This window comes from Chlamydomonas reinhardtii, chromosome 2 (genome assembly GCF_000002595.2).
Source record: "Chlamydomonas reinhardtii strain CC-503 cw92 mt+ chromosome 2, whole genome shotgun sequence".
Classification (NCBI taxonomy): domain Eukaryota; kingdom Viridiplantae; phylum Chlorophyta; class Chlorophyceae; order Chlamydomonadales; family Chlamydomonadaceae; genus Chlamydomonas; species Chlamydomonas reinhardtii.
The window spans coordinates 6,774,009-6,794,653 of NC_057005.1; the positions used below are offsets into that span (position 1 = coordinate 6,774,009).

General features: G+C 67.9%; 1 protein-coding gene across 1 annotated transcript; it reads right to left on the reverse strand.

The window, feature by feature from the left end:
- Window positions 1–21: 21 nt before the first annotated feature.
- Window positions 22–20,624, reverse strand: CHLRE_02g118700v5 (uncharacterized protein). Its single transcript, XM_043060018.1, has 27 exons — window positions 20,000–20,624; window positions 18,279–19,792; window positions 16,722–18,150; window positions 15,989–16,551; window positions 15,482–15,876; window positions 15,115–15,310; window positions 13,857–14,942; window positions 13,411–13,688; window positions 11,817–13,316; window positions 11,082–11,683; window positions 10,574–10,881; window positions 10,095–10,442; window positions 9,448–9,954; window positions 8,386–9,153; window positions 8,162–8,195; window positions 7,914–7,960; window positions 7,502–7,665; window positions 6,877–7,294; window positions 4,338–6,647; window positions 4,119–4,206; window positions 3,921–3,985; window positions 3,489–3,697; window positions 3,243–3,306; window positions 3,054–3,086; window positions 2,745–2,831; window positions 2,463–2,549; window positions 22–2,125 (listed from the first exon to the last, which is right to left on the reverse strand). The coding sequence occupies exons 1-27, from the start codon at window positions 20,067–20,069 to the stop codon at window positions 257–259; spliced, it is 15,039 nt and encodes a 5,012-aa protein (XP_042927652.1). The 5' UTR covers window positions 20,070–20,624; the 3' UTR covers window positions 22–256.
- Window positions 20,625–20,645: the final 21 nt, after the last annotated feature.

Consider the following 20,645-nt stretch of genomic DNA (forward strand, 5'->3'; position numbering starts at 1 on the left):
CCCACTGGCAGCCTCATCATCCAGAGTCAGGTGTTACAAGCATGGACAGCAGACTGCTCCCGCCTGACTCCTCCTGGCAGACAGACGTTATCATGTGGTCACAAGACGCTTACGCAAAGTACATCATAACTACTCGGTGCTCAACCAAGCCGGACCACCAAGTCAAGTAAGCCGAACCTCCACCCTGCCAAAAAGCTTGCTGCCCTCACCGCCATCTAAATCTCTTGCGTCTGCGCTGGTGCTGCTCCAGCGGGGGCTAGGATGCATTGCTGATTTGCCTACCATTCCTTCCCTCACCCTCCTCCACAGCCTGGCTTACATCCTGTTCCGACAGCACAGTGCTCGTCGTCAGCGCATCGTCCGCAGTCACGCCGCCGCCCGACTCCAGTGCCGCCGCCAGGTTCTGGTGCCAAACTAGTTCCGCGGCACGTGTGCGACCGTGCGCGGCGGCGTCGGCATCAGCGGCGTATGCGGCGGCTGCCGACTGTGCCGGCGCCGACTCGTGCGCAGCTGGTGCCGTTGTGGCGGTTGCTTTGCCCACGCCCATCCCTCCAGCGGCCGAGGCGCCGCCGCGTGCCCGGCTGCCGCTGCTGGTGCCGGTGCCCTTGAAACCGCCCACTGCGTGTGCTGCTGCCGCTGCACTGCTGGCGGCAGGCGCCACGTCGTTCTTCTCTCCCCCGTTGCCGCCAGCACCCCCGTACCCCGCGTCATCCAGTGCGCCCTCGCTCACCGCTGACAGCGAGGACACGTGGCTCGACAGCGAGCAGCCCGACAAGCTCCTGCTCACCACATGGCTGCGGGCGCTGCCGCTGCGGGTGTGGCGGCCGTTCAAGATCTGTACAGTGGCGTACAGCGGCAGCAGCGGCAGTGCCGGTTCCGCATTGTCCTCCTCCCAGCTCTCCACATGCAGCTGCGGTCTGCCCCTCGCATCCACGTCATTGTCGCCCGGGCTGTGGCCCGCGCCGTCATCATCGTCCTCTTCCTCGTCGCTTCCAAGCGCCACACCCGCCAGCGGCGGCGGTGGCGGTGCAGGTCGGGCAGCTGCCGGTGCCGACCGTGCAGACATGGCCATTGCCGCATCAGGGTTGGGCCCAAGACTTGGGTAGGAGGAGGTACCGACACTGACTGCAGCGGCGGCAGCAGCAGCAGGCTCTGTCGTGTCCATAAACGTCAGATTGACGTCGCCTGTCTCTGTTACGCGAGCGGATGCGGGGGAGGGCGACGGCGCATCTCTGCTCCTCGCAGCAGCCGCGCTGGCCGCAGCCCTCGGCACAGCCATGGCTGCGGCAGGCGTGTTGTTGGCGGCGGCTGTAGCAGGGGCTGTGGCCGCGACACTGGCCGGGGCCTCAGCAGCTACGCGGCCAGGTGCTGCCATTCCGTAGAGGGAGATGACGAGTGCGTCATCCACCCCGGACCCCGGCACCCCGCCGCCGCCGCTGCCGCCGCCGCCGCAAAAGACTACCATTGCCTTGACAGCGTCCGCTGCGCTCGTCGCACGAGCAGCACCAGCACCAGCATCAGAGGCAGCATTGCCGCTACCACGCCTGGCTGCCGCAGATTCGCAGCTGCCGCAGCTGTCCTTTCCATCGCCCGTGTCGCCGGGGGTCCTGCCGTCACTGGCCCTGCCACCAAACTTGCCCTCGTCGCTGACCCTCGCATTGCTGACCCTCCCTGCAGCACCAGCAGCACCGGCGTCATCTCCAGCGGCTGTCACACTGCCCCGGCGAAGGCCACCCGAGCTCCCCGGCAACAGCCGCGCCCAGAGTCCAAGCGGCGGCAGCAGCGCTGGCGGAGGGGGCGGCGCTCCTCCCGGGTACAGGTGCAGCTGCGTCTGCTGGTGCTGCTGCGCTCCGGCGTCGAGGGGCGCAGCCCGCCAGCAGGGGGCGCAGCCACCCCCACCTCCACCTGCACCTGCACCGCCACCTCCACCTCCACCTCCACCTCCACCTTTACCGCCACCATCGGCGGCGGGTGTCCAGCACCGCGCAGCCACCCAGCCGCCGGCGGCGCGCATGCGGGGCGCCGCCCAGGCCTCCACGCCGCCCCAGGCCTTGCGCGTGACGACGGCAGTGAAGAAGGCCAGCAGGCCCACGTTGAGCAGGATGATGAGCACAGCCACCGCAGTCTGGGAGTGAGCGGGCAAGGGGGGGCAGTGTGTGTGTGTGTGTGTGTGTGTGTAAGAAATGACCTTGTGAGCGGGGGGAGGTTAGGCATTCATGGAGAAGAGAGTGATTACGGTAAATCGGGGCGTGGGTGGTGTGTATGGAGGGTTGTGCGAAGGAGGGCGTGTGGACCTGCCTGGGCAAGCGGCGTGTGCACAAATGTTTGGTTGGAGGCGCAGCGGCCACAGAGAGGCCACCGCACAGCAGGCCGCCACGTGCAGGCCGGGGCATGTAGGCGGCCGTGCGCAGCAGTAGGGCGGCCGTAACCAGGCACGCACCCCCAGACACCCCGCACCTCACCTGGGCACTGGGCTGCAGCCCCTGCTCCACAGAGAAATAGAGGCTGAGGGTGATGGTCAGGCTGAGCGTGGCCAGCGACATGAACTCCTGGGGAGATGGCGGAAAGGCGACAAGGAGGCGGTGCAGGCATGCAGGTGCATGTGAGGAGCATGTGGCGGAGAAAGCGAGGAGGGCGCGCGGAGTGCTGTGTGACCAGCAGGGCGTGCCGCCGAACCCCGGAGCCCGCTGTGGGCGGCTTCTGGTTGTTGGGGTTTTGTAAAGCCGTGCCCCTGGCGTCCTCACCATCATGACTAGGATGCGGGCCCGCAGCGGCGAACAGGAGATGTTGACGGCCGCGATCATTATGAACACAGCCAGCAGCAGCAGCGCCTGGGAGGGGGAGGGGGGAGGGGTGCAGCAGGGGGCGGGTGAACAGCATGCCGCAGGGGCGTAGGACGCATTACGATAGCCATGTGAATGGTGAGGCGCGCAGGCCAGGCCGGGGTGGACGTGGTGCCGGGCGCAGTCCCGCAAGCGGCGACGAAACGGAAGGCACCGGCGAGGTGCAAGCGTGCGGCTCGCGCCGTCGGCGCCGGTGCACCCAGGACCTACCTGGTACGACACAATCAGGCTGCGGCCCAGGACCTGTGGGGGCGAGCAAGCAGCGGCAGGATTATGACAGGGCGGATAAACTGCCGACCTTGCAAATGCATAGAGCAAAAGGGGGGCCAAGAAGAACGGCATGTTCGCAATCACACATACACACACGCACACACATACACACACATCCCCCACCATTACCTCGACGGCCACCAGCGCCAGCGTCTCCAGCATCAGCATGCTCTCCCACCAGATGAAGCGCGGCCTGGGGCGCGGCAGGTAACAGCAACTTATGGGACATGCCTGGCCGGTACCGGCTGGGGCCGTTATGTGCCACACGCTCCCGTGCACCTGACACCTCAACAAGCGTGCATAAAGACCGAAACAGGCCGCACCGTACAGTGCAAGCCACAGGTTGAAACCTTAGCCGGGTCGTCCCGCTCTCACTTGTAACGTTTGTAGAGGAAGCCGAACATGCGCTGTATGTGCTCCTCCTCCAGGCGGTGTCGGATGCGCCACACGAAGAAGAAGGCTGCTGCGGGCGGCCCCGCGCAGAACACAGCCACCGCCGCCACCCCCAGCGGCACGTACAGCGACAGGTGGGTGCCGGAGTAGCAGGCCTGCTTCATGTCGCGCACCCAGTACGACCCGGCAGCCTGCAGCGGCGGCGGAGGAGGAGGCAGCGGCAGGGGATGGAGGCAAGAGGGGAAAGGAAGGGGCGGGGCAGGAGGGAGGGGCAAGACAGGCAGTTGTGCGACGCAGGGGCAAGCGCGTGGACAGTGCCGGGGGCAGGCGGTCATGGTAGGACTCAAGTGCAAGCACTGCACACACCAGAGCTACCGTATAGGCGAGTACACATCTGAAACGTGGTGAACGCACCTGCTGCGCCTCAGGGAAAGGGCCGGTCCCGTCGTCGATTTCGTAGCAGGCGAAGACCGACAGAGCTGCAGCATCCGGGCAAGCAAGGGCGGTAGGAGGAAGACCGGTCACCTCACGTGTGCGGCGGCAGGGCCGTGTGCCACTGTGTGCAGCAGCAGCAGCAGGTCTGCACCCCCTGTGGGTGCTCAGTCCGCTCACCTGTGTGTGCCCATGCTGGGTACAGGATGAACACGGCTGCGAAGAACACGATACCCAGCTGCGCCACCAGCGTCAGCTGCTGGTCCACCTGGATACAGGGTGTAGGGCAGTTGCGGCTGTAACAACAGCCCACATGTACGGCTCTTCTTGCGTACGGCAGGCGTCGTGCTTATTACAAGCAAAGTGAGGATTTGGAACGAAGGAAGGCTCTCTCCTCACCCGCTTGAGTGTGGCGCGGCCGGTGAGGCGCGGCTCGATCGCAGAGAAGGCGCGGGACCTCAGCTTGTTGAGCGTGCTTAGCGCCTCACTCAGAGAGGCCCGCGAAGAACGGGAGCCGCGAATCCGTGATGCGGATATGGAGTGCTGCAGCGGCAGCAGTGCGCCGCCCCCACCGCCACCGCTGCTGGTGCCGCCACCGTCGGTGCCGGTGCTGCCGCGGGCGCCAAGCAGCGCGCTTGCGCTTGCGCGCTGCGGCCGCGGGTGTGAGGGCTGCGGCGGTAGCCGTGACGATGAGGCAGGCTGCAGACGCTGCGGCGTGCGGCTGAGGCGGGAGGGCTGTGTGCGGAGCGTGTGGCTGACAACCGTGCGGAGGGGCAGACCAGGTGGGGCAGCGGCGCTGTGGGCGGTGGCGCCGACGCCGGAGAGCGAGGCGGCGGAGGGCAGCGACGGCGCCAGTCCCAGCGTGGGCGCGGGCGGTTGCGTGTCACTCCTGCCGCGTGCGCAGGCGAGGCCCAACTGGAGGTTGTCAGGGCCGGTGGCGGAGGATGCGTTAGGCAGTAGGCCGGGCCGGTGCCGGGGTGGCACAGCCGCCACGCTGCAGCTGCCAAGGGTGCCGCTGTCGCGGCCGGCCTTGAGAATGCCTCGGAGCGGCTTCCCCGAATGAGATGAGCCGATCAGCTCGGCACTCGTGCGCTGTGCCGCGGGTTGGGGCGTTGTGATGGTCACCGACGGCCGGCTCGCGAGGCTCAGCGGCAATGATGGCCGCTGCGACGACGGCGCCGCCGACAGCGACTGCCACTGCGGCGACCCCACTTGACTCCCGAGCCGCGGCGGCGCCACCTGGGCCCCCACTGCCGCCTCATCCAGCCCAGAGTGGTCCTCCTCGCCCGGCTCACCCAGCAAAGCCACCTCCAACAGAGCCGCAGGCGCGGGCTGTGATGCGGCCGCGCCGCCCCCTCCAACGCCCAGATGGCCTCCGTCGTCCGCCTCGTCGCTCAGCTGGGCGGTGTCAGTGGTGGTGGCGGCAGCGCCCACCGGCTCCACAGCGCTGATGCCTGACGCGGTGCGGGAGTAGGTGCCGGTGACGGCGGCCGCGGCCGCGAAGGGCCCGTGGTCTACGACGTCGCCTGCCAGCAGCCCCTGCTGCCCATCGCGGTGGTGCGGCTGCCAGCGCTTCTGCGGCACTTGGGTCACCTGGGGCTGCTTGGACAGCTGGGCTCGGGACGGAGGGCACGTGACAAGGGCGCCGTCAATGCACTCCGGGCCGCCTGCGCCCGCTGCCGCTGCCGCCGCGGCACCCGCGTCCTCCCACTCCAGCGCATCCACCGCACCCGCCTCCTGCAAGGCCTGCTGCTGCTGCTGTTGCTGCTGCAGCCGCAGCTGCCGCTGGCGCGTGCGCCGCCACAGCGGCCGGCTGACTCGCCGCAGTGCTCCCGCCAGCACGCCGCCCGTACCCACGCCCTGCCCCACGCCAGCTGACACCCCGGCGGCGTCCTCTTCTCCGGGCGAGTCCGCCGGCACCAACTCCACATCCCAGCCCCTGACCAGCGCACAGCCACCGCCCGCCACCGCCTCTGCAGCGGCGGCGTCGCCGCGCTGGCTGCCGCCAGTAGCGCCAGTCGCGCTGCCGGCGCCCGGTGCGGCGAGCGCTGCTGCGGCCCTCTCGTTTGGTGCTCCATCTGCCATGGCGGCGGCGGTGCTCCTGGCAGAGGGCCGGCTGCCTGTGACCAGGTGCTCCAGGCTGCTGCTGGAACAGAAGTCCAGGAAGTTGGCTGCTAGGCCAGAGGCCAGGCGCACGGCGTGGGGCGTGTCAGGGCAGCTCTCAGCCAGCAGGGCCGCGCGGGCCTGTGCGCCGCCGTGTGTGAAGGGCGACAGCTCGTCAATGGGTGCTACTGCCGGCGCGGCTGGTGCAGCTGCGGGCGCGCCCGTTCGCGAGCCGTCGCTGCTGCGCCCGTCGGCGGACCTCCGGCCCTTCGCAGCCGTGTTTGACAGTCCTGCGGCCCGGATTGAGCCTGAGCGCTGTTGGCGCAGCTGCTGCCGTGTGGCCGAGGGCCGCGGCTGTAGCTGACCTGATGTCCGGTGTGCATAGGCAACGCCAGAGCCCAAAGCGGGTGGCGCACCCCGACCGCTCCCAACACGCACGGACAGTAGCCGCCCCGCGGCTGCAGCAACGGCGGACGCGTCGGCCGCCGCAGCTGTGGCGGCCGTCGCCGCTGTGCCCGCTGGCCCAACTGCGCTGGCGGCTTCTGTGCCGGATGTGCCCGTGGGCTGTGGGAAGTCCTCAGCGGACTCTAGGTCCAGGTTGACGACCTGCGGCAGGATGTCCAGGGGGGATGTGTGTGTGTGTGTGTGTGTGTGTGTGTGTGTGTGTGTGTGTGCGTATGTGTGCGTGTGTGTTAGGCATGGCGAGGGCCCACACGTGAAGAGCGTGCATTGGCGTGTGTGTGTGAGTGTGTGTGTGTGTGTGTGTGTGCGCGCGCAGGCATGCAGCACGGGAATTTGCACTCGACGCGCGCAGCACACAGCCACACTCTCGCACCTGCACATCACGGAAGGCGCTGCGCAGGCCCAAGCTACCGCCGCGGCCGAGCGCGGCCCGGTGCGACGGCTGCAGCGGGATGGGCAGCAGCTGGTCAGTCGGCGCCAGCGGCCGCGGTGCTGCTGCCGCAGCACCTGCAGCTCGGCTGCCGGACCGCGGCCGAGAGATCTGCTGCAGCTGCAGGGGCAAGCCGTAGTAGAAGCTGCTACCGCCGCTCGGGTACGATAACAAGCCGCCACCGCCGCCGCCGGGAGACAAGCGTTGCAGGTCCGCGTCATCGTACACGTGCTGCTCGCCAGGGCCGCCGGACCGTTGAAAGGGTGGGAAGGAGCCGGAGCAGGCGCGGCGCAGCGCCGCGAGGCGCGCGTTGGTCCACGCCCGTATGTCGTCCTTGGTGGGCGGGTGCTTGATCAGGTACCTATAGGGGGCACGTGCATGTGTAATGAAAGCACAAAGGGAGACGTCTACCTGCGTATTTGCGCAAGCGTGCATGCAGCGCCCGCACTGCTCAGGCTCCTGGTGATGACTGGCCGTGGCTGGCTCCGCCGCCCAACCGGCCCTCCCAGTTCTCCCCGCTGACGAGCTGGTGCCGCCCCCACCCCCAACTCCTCCCCACCCCATCCACCTGGTGACCCACAGCCCCAGCGCCGCCAGCAGCACGGCGCAGGGCGTGGCGAGGCCCGCCAGCAGCTGCAGCCGCGCCTGGCCCGCGCTGCCCTGCTGCGGCCTCAGGCAGGAGGGCGAGTAGACCAGGAACACCTCCGCGCCCGTGATGGCGCCGAACACAGCCTGGCAGGTGGGCGGGGGGGGCGGGGGAAGATGGCATAAAGGGCGGGGGGGTTGGCATGGGGTGCGGGTTGACGACAGGCGTGAGCAGGGGAGGCAGTGAGGCAGGTGCTATGATGGTGGTGGGTGGTGGCGAGGCCGAGGGCCAGGAGGTGGGAGGTGGGGGTTTTGATTTGGACGTTTGGGTGTCAGGCAGGCATTTGGGGGCGCCAGCACATGCCGGCGGCAGGTGCGGTGTTGTGGTGCCGTACCTGCACCCGCGGAATGATGTGCGGGTAGTCCACGTCCAGCCGGGTCACTGCGGGCGGGGGGATGTGGGAGGGTTGGGGCATGATACACCATGGCCAGTCAGGCAACAAGAGATCGGCTGGCAGACGGGCGACGAGGCAGCCGGTGGACAGGTAGGCAGGAGCGCGTGCAGCAGGCTGGCAGGCAGGGGGGGGGGTGCAGCAGCACTAGCTAGCAGTAGCAGGCAAGCTCCGGCCGAGAGCATACTCACCAATCACAAAGTACTGCAGGTGCAAGACGATGACCTGCAGCAAAGCAGCAGCACAGAGCAGGCAGGCTTTGATAAACCAGACCTGATGGTTACAGCGTGTGGTTACAGCCAGGAGTGCTGTTGCGCCAGTTGCTCGCCTCCCCGCACATTTTGCAAGGCTACACAGCCACTAAATCCCGCCTTCGCTCCTTCCTGCCTACGTTATGGCTCGTGCCTCGCCCCACCTTGACAATGTCGCCCAGGTCTGCATGGTACCGCTTGGGCCGCCGCCGCACACTGCTGGTGCCGGCGCGCAGCAGCTGCTGCCGCCGCAGCTGTGCGGACCGCCGCGGCGGCGTGCTGGCGGCGGAGGAGGGCGACGGCGGACTGGCAGGCAGCGGCGGCAGGTGCAGGTGCGGAGGCGGCAGCAGCTGCTGCTGCTGCTGCTGCTTGCGCGTGTGCACTCTGAGCAGCGGGCTGTGCGGCGGGCCAACCGGGAAGCCTTCGGCTGGAGGCGGCGGCACCTCCATCTGTGCGGCCGCGCCTCCCTCGCCGTCCTCGCTACCCTCCCCGACAGGACCCGGCCCGGTGCTGCCACCCCACGCGCCGCCTGTGCCGTTGTGGCCTGCTGCCGAGGCCGAGCCGGGCAGCCTCCTTCTCATGCCAGGAGCCCCTGCTCCAGCCGCCCCCAGACCAGCAGGCGACGGTATCCTCATACCAAAGTTGGGCGGGGGCCTCTGAAAGTCCGCAGCACCCGCACCTTGCGGCCGATCCTGCTTCCCGTCCACATCCTCCTCGACCTCCTCCTCCTCCTCTTCTTCCTCTTCGCTGATCTTGAGCTCTGCTCCCAGCTTGACACTAGCGTTCATGGCCTCCTCCTCCGCGTCCTCCGCAAAGCCCTCGGCAAAGTTTGCCACGGCGGTAAAGAGCACAAGGATCACGCTGCCTGCGAACGCCAGCAGCCCCAGACCCAGCGTCTGACCCAGAGGCGGGCACGGGTTGCAGTTGAAGTCCTGCGATGCAGCGGTGGTGGTGGTCGTCACCGTGAACACGCGCGGGAGCCAGCAGGTTTGTGGCCACAAAGCAAGCAAGCTAGTCCGCACGCGTAGTAAAAGGGGTGATTGGTTTGGCATGCCCGAGCAAGTTGCGCGCAACGAGTTTAGGGGTTGTCTATGGCGTAGCACACACACACACACACACACAAACACACACACACACACACACGCGCGCGCGCACACACACAGATACACATACAAAGTACACCCCGCAAGCGACGCCACGCTGCCATTACACATGACGTCGCGCACCGTGTCTATGTAGAAGCCGGAGACGCAGGCTGCGCACAGGTTGCCGGTGTAGCCGGGCGCACACAGCTGCTGCATGTAGCCGTCGGGGTGGCTGGCCGGCAGCCCCCACAGCAGGCAGGCCTCGGACACCGCGGCCGGCACCGCCGCGCCTGACGGTGCCGGTGCCGACGCTGGCAGTGCCGTTGGAGCCGCCGAGCCCTCCGCCGACGTGCCGGTTACGCCAGTGGTACTCGCGGCGTTGGCGGATGAGAGGAAGTAGGCACGGCGGACGGACGAACCCGCAGGCCAGGAATTGTACCAGGCCTGCTGGCACCGGATGAGGTGCAGGGTGCGGGCGCCCAGCCCGGACACAGGCATCCCGACTGCAACGCTGTCGCTACTGCCACTGCTGCTGCTACTGCCTGTGCTAAGCAGCACTGAGCTGCTGCCCCAGAAGTTGCTGGAGCTGCTCGAGCCACCGCCGCTGCTGGTCCCGCCGCATGCAGCCCGGTTTGGACAGTCGTGAATCTGCATGCAAGATCACATACATGGCGGAGGTGAATCTTTGTTTGCTTCAACGCGTTCCGCGTTGCAATGCACATATGGACACGGCTTTCAAATGATATGCATGCCCGCAAAGCGAGAAAGGCAAGTCGGCTTCTGCGGACCTGGGTCGAGTTTGGTGCACTGTGCCAGCGGCCCTCCTCCGGCACCAGCGCCGCGCCGCCGGGGCACACGCCACCCGCCGGGCAAGTCAGGCACGCGGCCGGCCCGTCCCGCGCCTCACGCGCCGCGTCCCGCATCGCGCGCAGGTACTGCGGAATGTCGTACACATTCGCGGTGATGCTGGGCCGTACATCCTCCCACAGGCCGTACTGGTTTGTGCCGCAGGCCGCGCATGAGGTCCAGGCGGGCGCCGCCTCCTTCTCCGCCAGGGACAGGTCGAGCGTCTGGCCCTGCGCGCACGGCAGCAGCTGCGTCGCCACCGCCAGCGGCGGCACCTGCTGCTGCTCCTCCTGCGGGTCATTTAGGGGCAGACGGCATGCGCAATTTTCTGGCGCACGTGAGCCGGGCGACCTATCACGCGCATGACACACCAGCTACCGCGTGTGGTTGCAGCCTCCGACCTCGCGCCTCGATAGCTCACCTGGCCTGAGACGCTGGAGCCGCGGCCGCCAGGTGACGTCAGCGTGAAGGTGAGCAGGTAGGCGCCGGGCCAGCCGCTGGCAGTGACACGCCGCCAGCTGGCCACACCAGCCGCCACGGGCGCGATAAGGCTCTTGTTGACGCCCGGGTCCAGGAACGCAATGGACGCGTTCAGCCAGGGCCTGCTATTGTCGCTGCTACTGCCGTTTAGCCCGGCCGCTGCTACAGCCGCTGCAGCTGCGGCACTGAAGGTGCCGCCGCCGGGCGGCTGCGGGACCAGCTCCAGCGTAACAGTTGAGGCTGAGGCGTCTGCGAGTCAAAGCACACACACGTGGCAACAGTCCAGGCAACAGGTCATTCCTGTGCACAGCAGTCACCAAGTGGTGGCTTCGACAGTCACGCAGGATGGGTGTTGTGGCGGAACTCTCAGGCAGCCTTGCGATGCGTCAGTCCCCGTGACGGCTGATGCACACTACCGGCACATCACAAGTTCCCAATGACTCGCTCACCGCTGGTGACGGGCTGCCCGAACCTGTCATACAAGCGCACCGCCACATCGAACGACTCGCCCGGGCGCAGCCGCAACGTCAGCGAGCCCCACGCCTGCGGCTGCGCCCCACTGCTGCTGCCACTGCCGCTGACGCCATTGCTACTGCCGCCACTGCTAAAGCCGAGCCTCTCAAGCTCGGCGGCTGCCAAGCCCACGTTGGGCAGCAGCCCCAGGCGGGTGGGCGGCAGGCCCAGGTACCCGCCGCTGCTGGCCAGCGCCGCCGCCGCCTGCTGGCGCTCCACAGGCGAGAGCGCGGGGCCGTCCCAGCACGCCGCCAGCGAGGACATCAACGAGCTGTAGCGCGAGCCAAGCCAGCTGCTACTGCCACTGCTACTGCCAGTGCTGCTGCCACTGCTGCTGTTGTTGCTGCTGGTGTCGCTGCTGGTGTTGCTACTGCCGCCGGTCGGGTCGCCAGGGCCCAGGCCTGGAGCGGGCGGTGGCGGAACTGGTGGAAAGGGCGGCGGCGGGGAGGCCACCGTTGCGAAAGCAGACGCGTTGGCGGCTTGTAGCAGCCGTTGCACCGCTGTGCGAATGCCACCCACTGCTGAGCCGGGAGTCGTCCTGCAGTGGATACACGTACGTCGGGTCTTAGGCTTTTGGGGGGATTGGAGCAGCATGCAGTATCGGCAAACTATGAATGCGAAACTCTCATGGCTATCGGGGGAAACGCACACAGTGTGCCCACGCACCGTACCTCGCATTGGCTGCCGCCTCCTCCCCGCTCAGCCCAACCAGAGCGCCCGCGTCTGACGAGCAGCGTGGCTGTAGCACCGCCGCCGTCTGGTCCGACAACCACAGCGGCTGCTGCTGCGCCACACCCGTGCTACTGCCGTCCACGGCATTACCAGCAATGGTGTTATCGCTGCTAGCAGCCCCACTGCTGATGCTGCCGCTCCTAGGCAGAATGGTGTCGCTCAGCACCAGCGCCCAGCAGTCCTGCTGCGCCGCAAGGTCGAGCCACGCCCATGCCACCGCCCATGGTTGCAGCACGCCCGGGTGGGCGCTGGCGGCTGTCGCGTTCGGCGCCAGTAACGCCCGCACACCAGCAGCCGCAGGGGGCCGCGAGGCGGCGGCGCAGGTCTGTGTGGTCGCCAGCGAGGAGCCCAGTACGGCGGCATTGCCACGTGCCAGGTCACACTGACTCAGAGCCACCGCCACCTGGCCGGCAGCAAACACCGCGCCGCCCGCGCCCAGGGAGGCAGCTGCTGCTGAGCCGCTACTGCTGCTGCTGCTGCTGCTGCTACTGCTGCTGTCGCTGCTACTGCCGCTGGCGATGCTGCGGGCGGTGTTGTTCCAGACCAGCACGCGGTGCAACACCGCGGTGCTGAAGCCAAGGACGTCTGCAGCAGCCCCACCGCTGATGCCGACACTGGTGCTGCCAGTGCCTTGCCCGCCACCAATGAAGAGCCCACCGCCGGCCGCATTGCTGGCACTGGCCACGCCGGCCGCATTGCCACTCACGTTGGCTGACTGCAGCAGCAGCCGCGCACAGCCGTCGACATACACGCCCCCACCGCTGTTGCCCTCCACCGCCACGTCGCTAACTGCCAGGTACGAGCAGTTAACCGCCGCCAGCCCGCCGCCAGCCAGCGCCGCCGCATTGGCGGAAACAACCAACCGCTGCACGACGGCGGCACTGCCCGGCGTCACGTAGGCCCCGGCGCCCCGGCCCGCAGCGCTGTTCCCGCGCAGCTCCAGTCCGTACACACTGGCGGCGGCGCCGTCCGCACAGGACATGGCCGTCAGGCGCCGCACCGTGCCCGCCGCGGCGGCGGCAGCAGCACCACCACCAGCAGCAGCATCACCAGCAGCAGCGCCACCAGCAGCACCATTGGCGTCGCGGTAGGTGAGGTGCAGCCCGCCGCCATCGCCCACGGCGCCGCTGCCGGCAGCACCCCCCGCGCGGTTCGCCGTCAGCGCCGAGTCGCGCACCACCAGCACCGCGCCGCAGCCTGCCGACGCCGCCAAGCCCCCTCCCCCCTCTGCTGCCGTGTTGCCCTCCAGGCGGCTGCCCCACAGCTGCAGCTCTGCGCCACCGCCGCTGCTGCTACTGCTACTGCCGAGTGAGGTGCCAGCGCCGAGCAGCTGCAGCCCGCCACCCAGCCCGCCGCTGGCCTTGTTCCCGGTCGCGACCAGGCCCTCCACCCAGGCCACGCCGCCCACGCGGACGTCCACGACCGCGCCTCCGCCTCCCCTGCCGGTGCAGCACGGGGGCGCGTGGAATTGCTGGTTATATTACAGTATACTTGCGCGCTCTCTGCAACTTAACAACTCAATAACGGACTTACCCCGTGCCGGCGGTGTTGCCGGTGAGGTTCACTCGCCGCAGGGTGGCGCGTGCGCCGGCCTGCCCCACGAGCACGTACACGCCGCCGGCACTTCCGAATGACGCCGTGTTTGCTGAGGCAGTCAGGTCAATGGCCGCCGCGCCGCTGCAGCGGCCCTGAGTCGCAATGAAGGCGGCGGCGCCATGGATGGATGCCTTGTTGGCTTCCAGTGTGCTGCCGTACAACAGGATCTGACCGGCGGTTGCGGCCTCGGCGTACAGCGCGCCGCCGAACTCGAGCTGTTTAGCAGCATAGGCGAGATGAGATAATACTGTAAGTTAGATGCCCGTCATCTTGCGGCTGCTGAAGCTTGGTTGCAGATGCAGATGCAGGGTGCAGGGTGCAAGATACAAGGCATGTGCGTGTATGCAGCAGCAGCCACGCACACAAGCAAGCCGATCACGCACCTGCGCGGTGTTGCCCCGGAAGGTGCAGTTGCGCACCAGCGCCCGCCACCGCGACACCACGCAGCTTGGATCCACCGCGGCAGACCAGGACGGCAGCGGCGACGTGCCCCCAGCGCCACTGCTACTGCCGTTGCTGATAACGGCGGGGACTGACGGCGGTGGGAACAATGGCGGGGGTGGAGACACCAAGGGCGGTTCCACCGGCTCGTCACCAAGCGTGTCCTCGTCAGCGCCGCTGCTTGCGCTGGCGTCATCCTGACTCAACCGCCGGCGACGATGGTGGTGCCCCAAGGGCGCCGCCGCCACCGCTGTTGCAATCCCATCCGCGCTCGCGCCGGTCAATCCCGAGTCTACGCCAATGGACGTCGCCGTCAGCGGCCCGCCGCCAGCCGCCGCCAGCCGCGCAACGGCGCTGCTGCGGCCGGACTGCAGCGCTGCTACAGCCCCTCCGCTAAGCGCGGCGGCATTTGAGCTCATGCTACAGCCATCCAGCTCAACTGCGCAGGCCATCAGCGCCAGTGCGCCGCCGTGGCCGCCCTCACACTTATTGGAGTCAAACACAGAGTCAACTGCGCGCAGCAAGCACGCTGCCGCCCTGTCCGGCTCATAGCTGCCGCTGCCGCCACTGCTGGTGTTCCCGGCCGCAGCCGGGCCAACCAACGCGCTAGCAGTGCCGGGCTGGTACCACATGAATACCGCCCCGCCGGCGCCGGCGCCACTTCCCGTGTAGACGCCGTCCGCCACACCGGCGCTGTTGCCGGTCAGGCGGCAGCGGTCCAGCTCCACCAACACGCTCACGGCGGCGCCGGGCGCGCCGGCGGGGTTCGCAACAGCGATGGCGCCGCCGGGTCCATCCGCATGGTTTCCAGCAAGCTGCACGCCCGCGAGGCGCAGCGTGACGGCGGCGTCGCAGCAGCTCTCGCCAGGAGAGGCGCGGATGGCGCCGCCGTCAACACGGGCTGTGTTATTGGCTACGGAGCAGTTGGTCAGGCGGAGGTCGGACAGGCGCCGCCCGGCCGCGGGCTGGTACAGCGCGCAGGCGCCGCACCTGCTGCCGGCAGCTCCACCGACGCGGGTCGCGGAGGCCTGCCGGCAGGACAGCAGTGGCCAGACAGGAACAAGGCATCTGGTCACATTCCTGGCTACCCAGCTACCAAGCTAGGCCAAGCGTGATCTGGCTAGCTATCTGATAGATACATAGCTCGGAGCATGCACGGTCATGGCCGGCATCTGCAAATCGCAAGAGGGCCGCACGTACCGCAGTGAAGGATAGCGCGCCTCCCGAGCCCCGCAGTGCCCTGTTGCCAGCCAGCACCGCCCCGCCCTCCACAGTCAGCAGCGGCGGCAGCGAGTCTGCAGCGGCGAGTCCGCCGTCGCCCCCAGCGGTGTTGCCCGTGAACGCCGCGCCGCCGCCCATGTAGAGCTCGGCGTAGCCCGAGACCGCGATGGCGCCGCTGCGGGTGACGTGTCAGTAAGCACACACGCGCGTCATACAAGGTCGCGCGGCCAGCCCCAGGAGAGAGGATAGCGCTGGTGCTTTCCCAATAGCGATACCGTAGCGCGTATGCCGTCAGCCCGATTATGATTCTTCGGTAACCCTGCTTGCCAGGACAGCGCCCTCTCACCCATTGCCGGAGGCGCTGTTGTCGCTGACGACCGCGCCGCCGCCAATGCGCACCCGGCTGACGGCCGCCGCCGCCAGGTCCGCATCACGCCGCGTGACCACTTGCAGCGCTCCTCCATCCCCGCCACTCGCGGTGTTGCGCATCCAGCGGCTGCCGCCGCTGACGTCGACGCTAACGGCGCCGCCGGCGGCGACGGCGGCAATCCCGGCACCAGCGACGGCGGCGTTATCGTGCAGGCTGGCGGCGCCGTCGAAGGACAGCTGTGTGATGTCGCCGCCGTCGGAGCGGAGGTACAGCGCGCCTCCGTCTCCGGCTCCGTCGCCGCCGACTGCGGCGTTGCCCGCCAGGCTACTGCCGCTGGTGATGCGGACGGACTTGATGCTGCCGGACGCCGCCTGTAACGCCGAAGGCCAAGGCAGGGCAAGAACACGGCACTGTCAGTATGCAGCGGGCTGCGGGCAAGTAGCAACACACCGCCCATGACAAACCATGTGCGCGAGCACGCACCTGCACAAAGAAGCCCCCTCCAGAACCGCCAGCCCGGTTGCCCTCCAGCCGCGAGCCGCAGTCCACCTCCAGCTTTGTGACGCCGCCCGTGCCGGTCACGAACGCGTACACGCCACCCCCCGCTCCGCCGCCGCCCGCCACGTTCCCCGCCACCACGGCGCCGTTCCTCAACGCCAGCAGCGCCAGATCCTGCCTGGCGCTGAGGTAGGCGCCGCCGCCCGAGTCCTCGCCCGCCGTGTTGTTTGTGAGGCTGCCGTCGTACGCAACCACAGCGGCGATGCTGCCGCCGGTCACGTGCAGCCCGCCGCCGCTAGTGTCTGCGCGGTTCCCGGCGACGGCGGCGCCGTTCGTGATGCTGATGGAGACGTTGTGGTCGTTGGCGAAGGCGTACATGAACCCGCCGTTGGCGGCGGAGGGCCCGGCGGCGCCGGTGGAGGCGGCGGAAGGTGAGGCTGTGTTGTTGGCGGCGACGGCGAAGTCGCACAGCAGGACCTGCAGCGGCGCTATGATGCGGCCACTACCGGCGGCGGCGTTGGACCGCTGCATCAAATGGACGCCGCCACCTGCGGTTGCATGAGAAACATGCAAAACAAGAAGTGGTGGGCAAGTTAGGGGAAGTTGGGCGTGGCCCAGCATGGGACCAGCACGGCGCTGGCATGGGACGCGGGCAGGGTGCCCCCCGCCCCCGGCACTTGTTGCGCCCCCAGGCACTTGTTGCGCGCACCCGACGTACCCGACAGCGATGCGTTATTCCCGAGGACGGCGGTGCCATTGCCGCACAGCCGGAAGCCGGCGACCACGCCGCCGCCGCTAGCTGCGGCAAAGATTGCGCCACCGCTGCCGCTAGCCTCGCCGCCACTGGACTGCCCAGCGGCCGTGTTCCCCTCCAGCCTCGCGCCGCCGTCCACATTGAACAAGCCCACATCGCCTGCTGACGAAGACACGTACACGCCGCCGCCGTCCCCGCCAGCATCGATGCCGCTGTCACTGCCGCCGGCACCCGCCTCCGCCCTGTTCCCGACGACCCTGGCGCCGCCACTGACGGTAACGCTCGTAACGCCCGCGGCAGCGCTGACGTACAGGAAACCCCCGTTGCCACCGGCGGCGCGATTCCCGGCCATCACGGCCCCCTCCCCGAGGCTGACGGCGCCGACGGCCCCATCCTCCAGCACCACTGCAATCGCGCCTCCGTTGCCGCCACTGCCCCCGTTATTCGCGACATTGCCCTGCAGTGCGGCGCCACCGCCCACGACCAGCTCTCGCAGCAGTCCAGCGGCGCCGCCGGTGCCCAACACCGCCACGTGGACCGCCCCGCCGTCCCCGTCAAGCACGGTGTTCGATTCAAGCAGCGTTACTGCCTCAGCTGCGCCGGTGGTTTCAGACGCACTGCTAGTAGCAGTACTGCTACTGCTTCCAATGCCGCTGCTGTTGCTACTCCTGTTGTTGCTGTTGCCACCGATGGCGACGCGCTGCAACGACCCGTACACCAGCACGGACAGCGCTCCTCCAGCACTGCCGGCCGAGTTGTTCCGCACCGCCAGGGCGCCGCCGCCCAGCACCACGTCCTGCACGCCGCCCGCCCAGGCCTCGACACGCAGCGCCCCGCCCGCCCCGCCGGCCGCATTACCACACAGCTGAGCGCCGCCGCAGCCGTCACCGTCACCGCCATCACCAGCCTCCTGCGCCGCCGCCGCGCCGCCGCTGCTGCTATCGGGGCCGCTGATGGCGACGCTGCCGGTGATTGCGTAGTAGGCACGGACGTGGATGGCGCCGCCGGCATCCCCTGCGACGTTATGTCGGGCCGCGCTGCCGCCTCCCAGCTCCACCCCGGAAAGTAGCATGCCGCTCACCGCCGCGCCGCCGCCTGAGGTGGCTGCGGCATTGCCCGCCAGCTCCGACCCACATGCCAGCACAAGCCCCACCCCGTGGGCGGCAGCAGCAGCCGCGGCTGTAGCATTGGCTGCAGCAGCGGTTAGGGCAGCTGCTGCGTCCTGGTGGACAATAGGCTGCAGGTCAGATGCAGTAGCCATGGCTGCGGCGGCCGCCTGGGCTGCGGCCTCTACCTCGGCTGAGATCAGGCCGCGGAGGAGCAGCCCGCCTCCGTCCCCAGCTGCTACGTTGCGGGCCGCAGTGGTGTTGATGAGCAGGAGCCGCACCCCCGCCTACAGCACACGTAAGGAGCGCGCGTAAGGAGCGCGCGCAAGACCAGCATTAGGACACCTGGGCGTCATTCAACCATGCCGACACCAGGCTGCCTGAATCAAGCACGATTTTGTAAAACGCCACTCACCGCATCTATCACAGCCAGGCCGGCGCCGCAGCCCCCGTTGTTGCCTATAAAACTACTGCCCTCGACCACGACCTCCTGTGCTGCCCCTCCCTGCGCTGCCCCCTCCCCCTGCTGCTGCAGCGCCACAAACGCGACCACCACTGCCCCGAATCCGTGTCGCGGCGCGGGGTCCTCCACATTGCAGCTGAGCAGTGCATCCGTGATGCCGGCTGCACTGCCATGGCCACTGCCGCTGCTACTGCCGGCGCTGCTGCTGCTGCTATCGCTAGGCGAGGGCACCACCCGGCTATCGGCGAAACTACTTCCCCTGATGAGCACCCCTGCACCGCTGCTACTGCTATTGTTGCTGTTGCTTGCAGATGCCGCAACCTGCAGAAGCAGGCAAGCCCAGCCCTGTGCGCCGCGCACGCCGCTGCAGCTCACGCCCTCCAGCAACGCGCTCTGCAGCCCCTGCACGCCGCCAGCGCCCGCAAACCGGGCCGCACCATAGTACGCGACCACTGCTGAGGTGCTGCCGTCCCCGCCGATCCCACCCGAAGGCGGCGTACCGCTATCGATGCCAGGCGGCGAGCCGACATCAACAACCGCCGCACCGCCGTCGCCGCTGCTGCTGCTGCTGCTGCCCCCACCAAGCGGCGGCTCCAGCGCCACGAGTGTGAGGTTGCTGACGCTGAGTCGGCGCGCGCAGCCCAGGCACTGCAGCAGGGGCGCCACAGAGCTCAGCGGCACCCCCGCCACAGCACTGTCCACCAGGCGGAGGTGGGGCACGCCACCGCCACTGCTACTCGTGTCGCCGCCGTTGTCGCCGGCGTCGGGTGGCGGCGCGGGCGTGTCTAGCGGCAACAGGTCCAGGCCCCAGTCCTCTGCTCCCTGGTTGCCTGAACCCGCTTCCGAAGACGCCGCGTCGGGGTCTAATGTGGAGCCGTCGGTGGCCAACACGGCCGACAGCCCGGGGCGAGCATCCGCCACGTCCCATGCGACACCCGACAGCCGTACCACCAGCCCTGTGCCGCTGCTCCCTGCGCCGTCAGTGCTGTCTACGCCACTGCTACTGCTATGAATGCTGGCTCCACCGCCCAATGACGCATTCACAAGCGCTGCCAGAGTGCGGCCAAGGCGGACACGCAGCACGGGCGGCTGAGCGTCAGCCCCGACGGGCGCCGGCGGCGAGTGCCCGGCTGAAACCGCTTTGGAGGCGTTCGCCCCGCCGACTGCAGCCGCCGAGCTGAATGAAGCCGGTGCTTCATCGCCAGCCCAGCATTCCACTACGAGCTGGTTCAGGGAGAAGCTGCTGTCAGCGGGGGCTACAGCTGTGTCTGCTCCGCCGGCCCTGCCGCCGCCACTGGCTGCCGCAGCCCCGGCGTCAGGGGCCTTGCTGGAGCTGGCAGCAATGAGCAGCACCCGGCAGGAGTGCGTGGGGACGCTGCCGGGGCCTGCGCCATGCGGCAAGCTGTGTAGCAGCCCGCAGTCATGGGAGGCTGTGGCGGCTGCCGGACTAGGCGCCCCACCAAGCCCTGCGAGGACAACGCGGGCACCAGTGCCAGGAGGGGGTGTTGCTGGTAGTGCCACGGTGGGGGGTCTGGGGGAATGACGCGGTTGGGCAAACTGCTACAACTGTGCACCAAAGTCCTTCACATTGTTGCGGCACATTCTTCACCGCGTAATAGGGCACACGCGAGCAGTCATTCAAATAATGTGCACCATCCGTTCCACTGTTCCACCTTCGGAAAGCAGCAGCAGTATCCATATCCCTTGAAGAGCCCTTTGTAGGAACGGAGGGCTAGCGGGCATTAAAAACAACGGGCATTATGGGGTCTGAGAAGCCTGCTGCTCAAAACAAAACGGCCCCTTTTGACGCGCGCTGTGTGGAAGAATGACATTGCACATAGAACGAGCAGTAACACACATTGCATATGGCTGTCCTCGCGCACTATCCGCCTCTAGTGTCAGCAGGTGTGAGACACTTATCGGTCTGTCCGAGGACGCCTATTAGATGACGTCATGTTCTAGTAAGGCAAAGGGTCAGATAGTATGTGCGGAAGTGTGCTGCTGAGCGGTGACGGGTCTGTCTGCACGGCGCGATGACAGCGGCACGACAGTCCGAGCGTAACTCAAGGGCATTTCCAGGCCACCGGCAAGCTGTTATCCTCGCTCTAATTGAATCTGGCCACCATTTAGAAGGGTTCATACAGCGCTTGGTCCAAAACGGCATCGCGCTGCAAGTTTCGGCTGGCGGGCAAGTTGTCTTTTCCATCGTTCAGCGTGCCTCCAAGCCGGTGTGTCCAGAGGACAAGGCAAACCGGTACAGCTATTGAAGTTTACTCCGGAGAAGAATCAGCCCGTTTCAAGACGCCGACTATGGAAGCA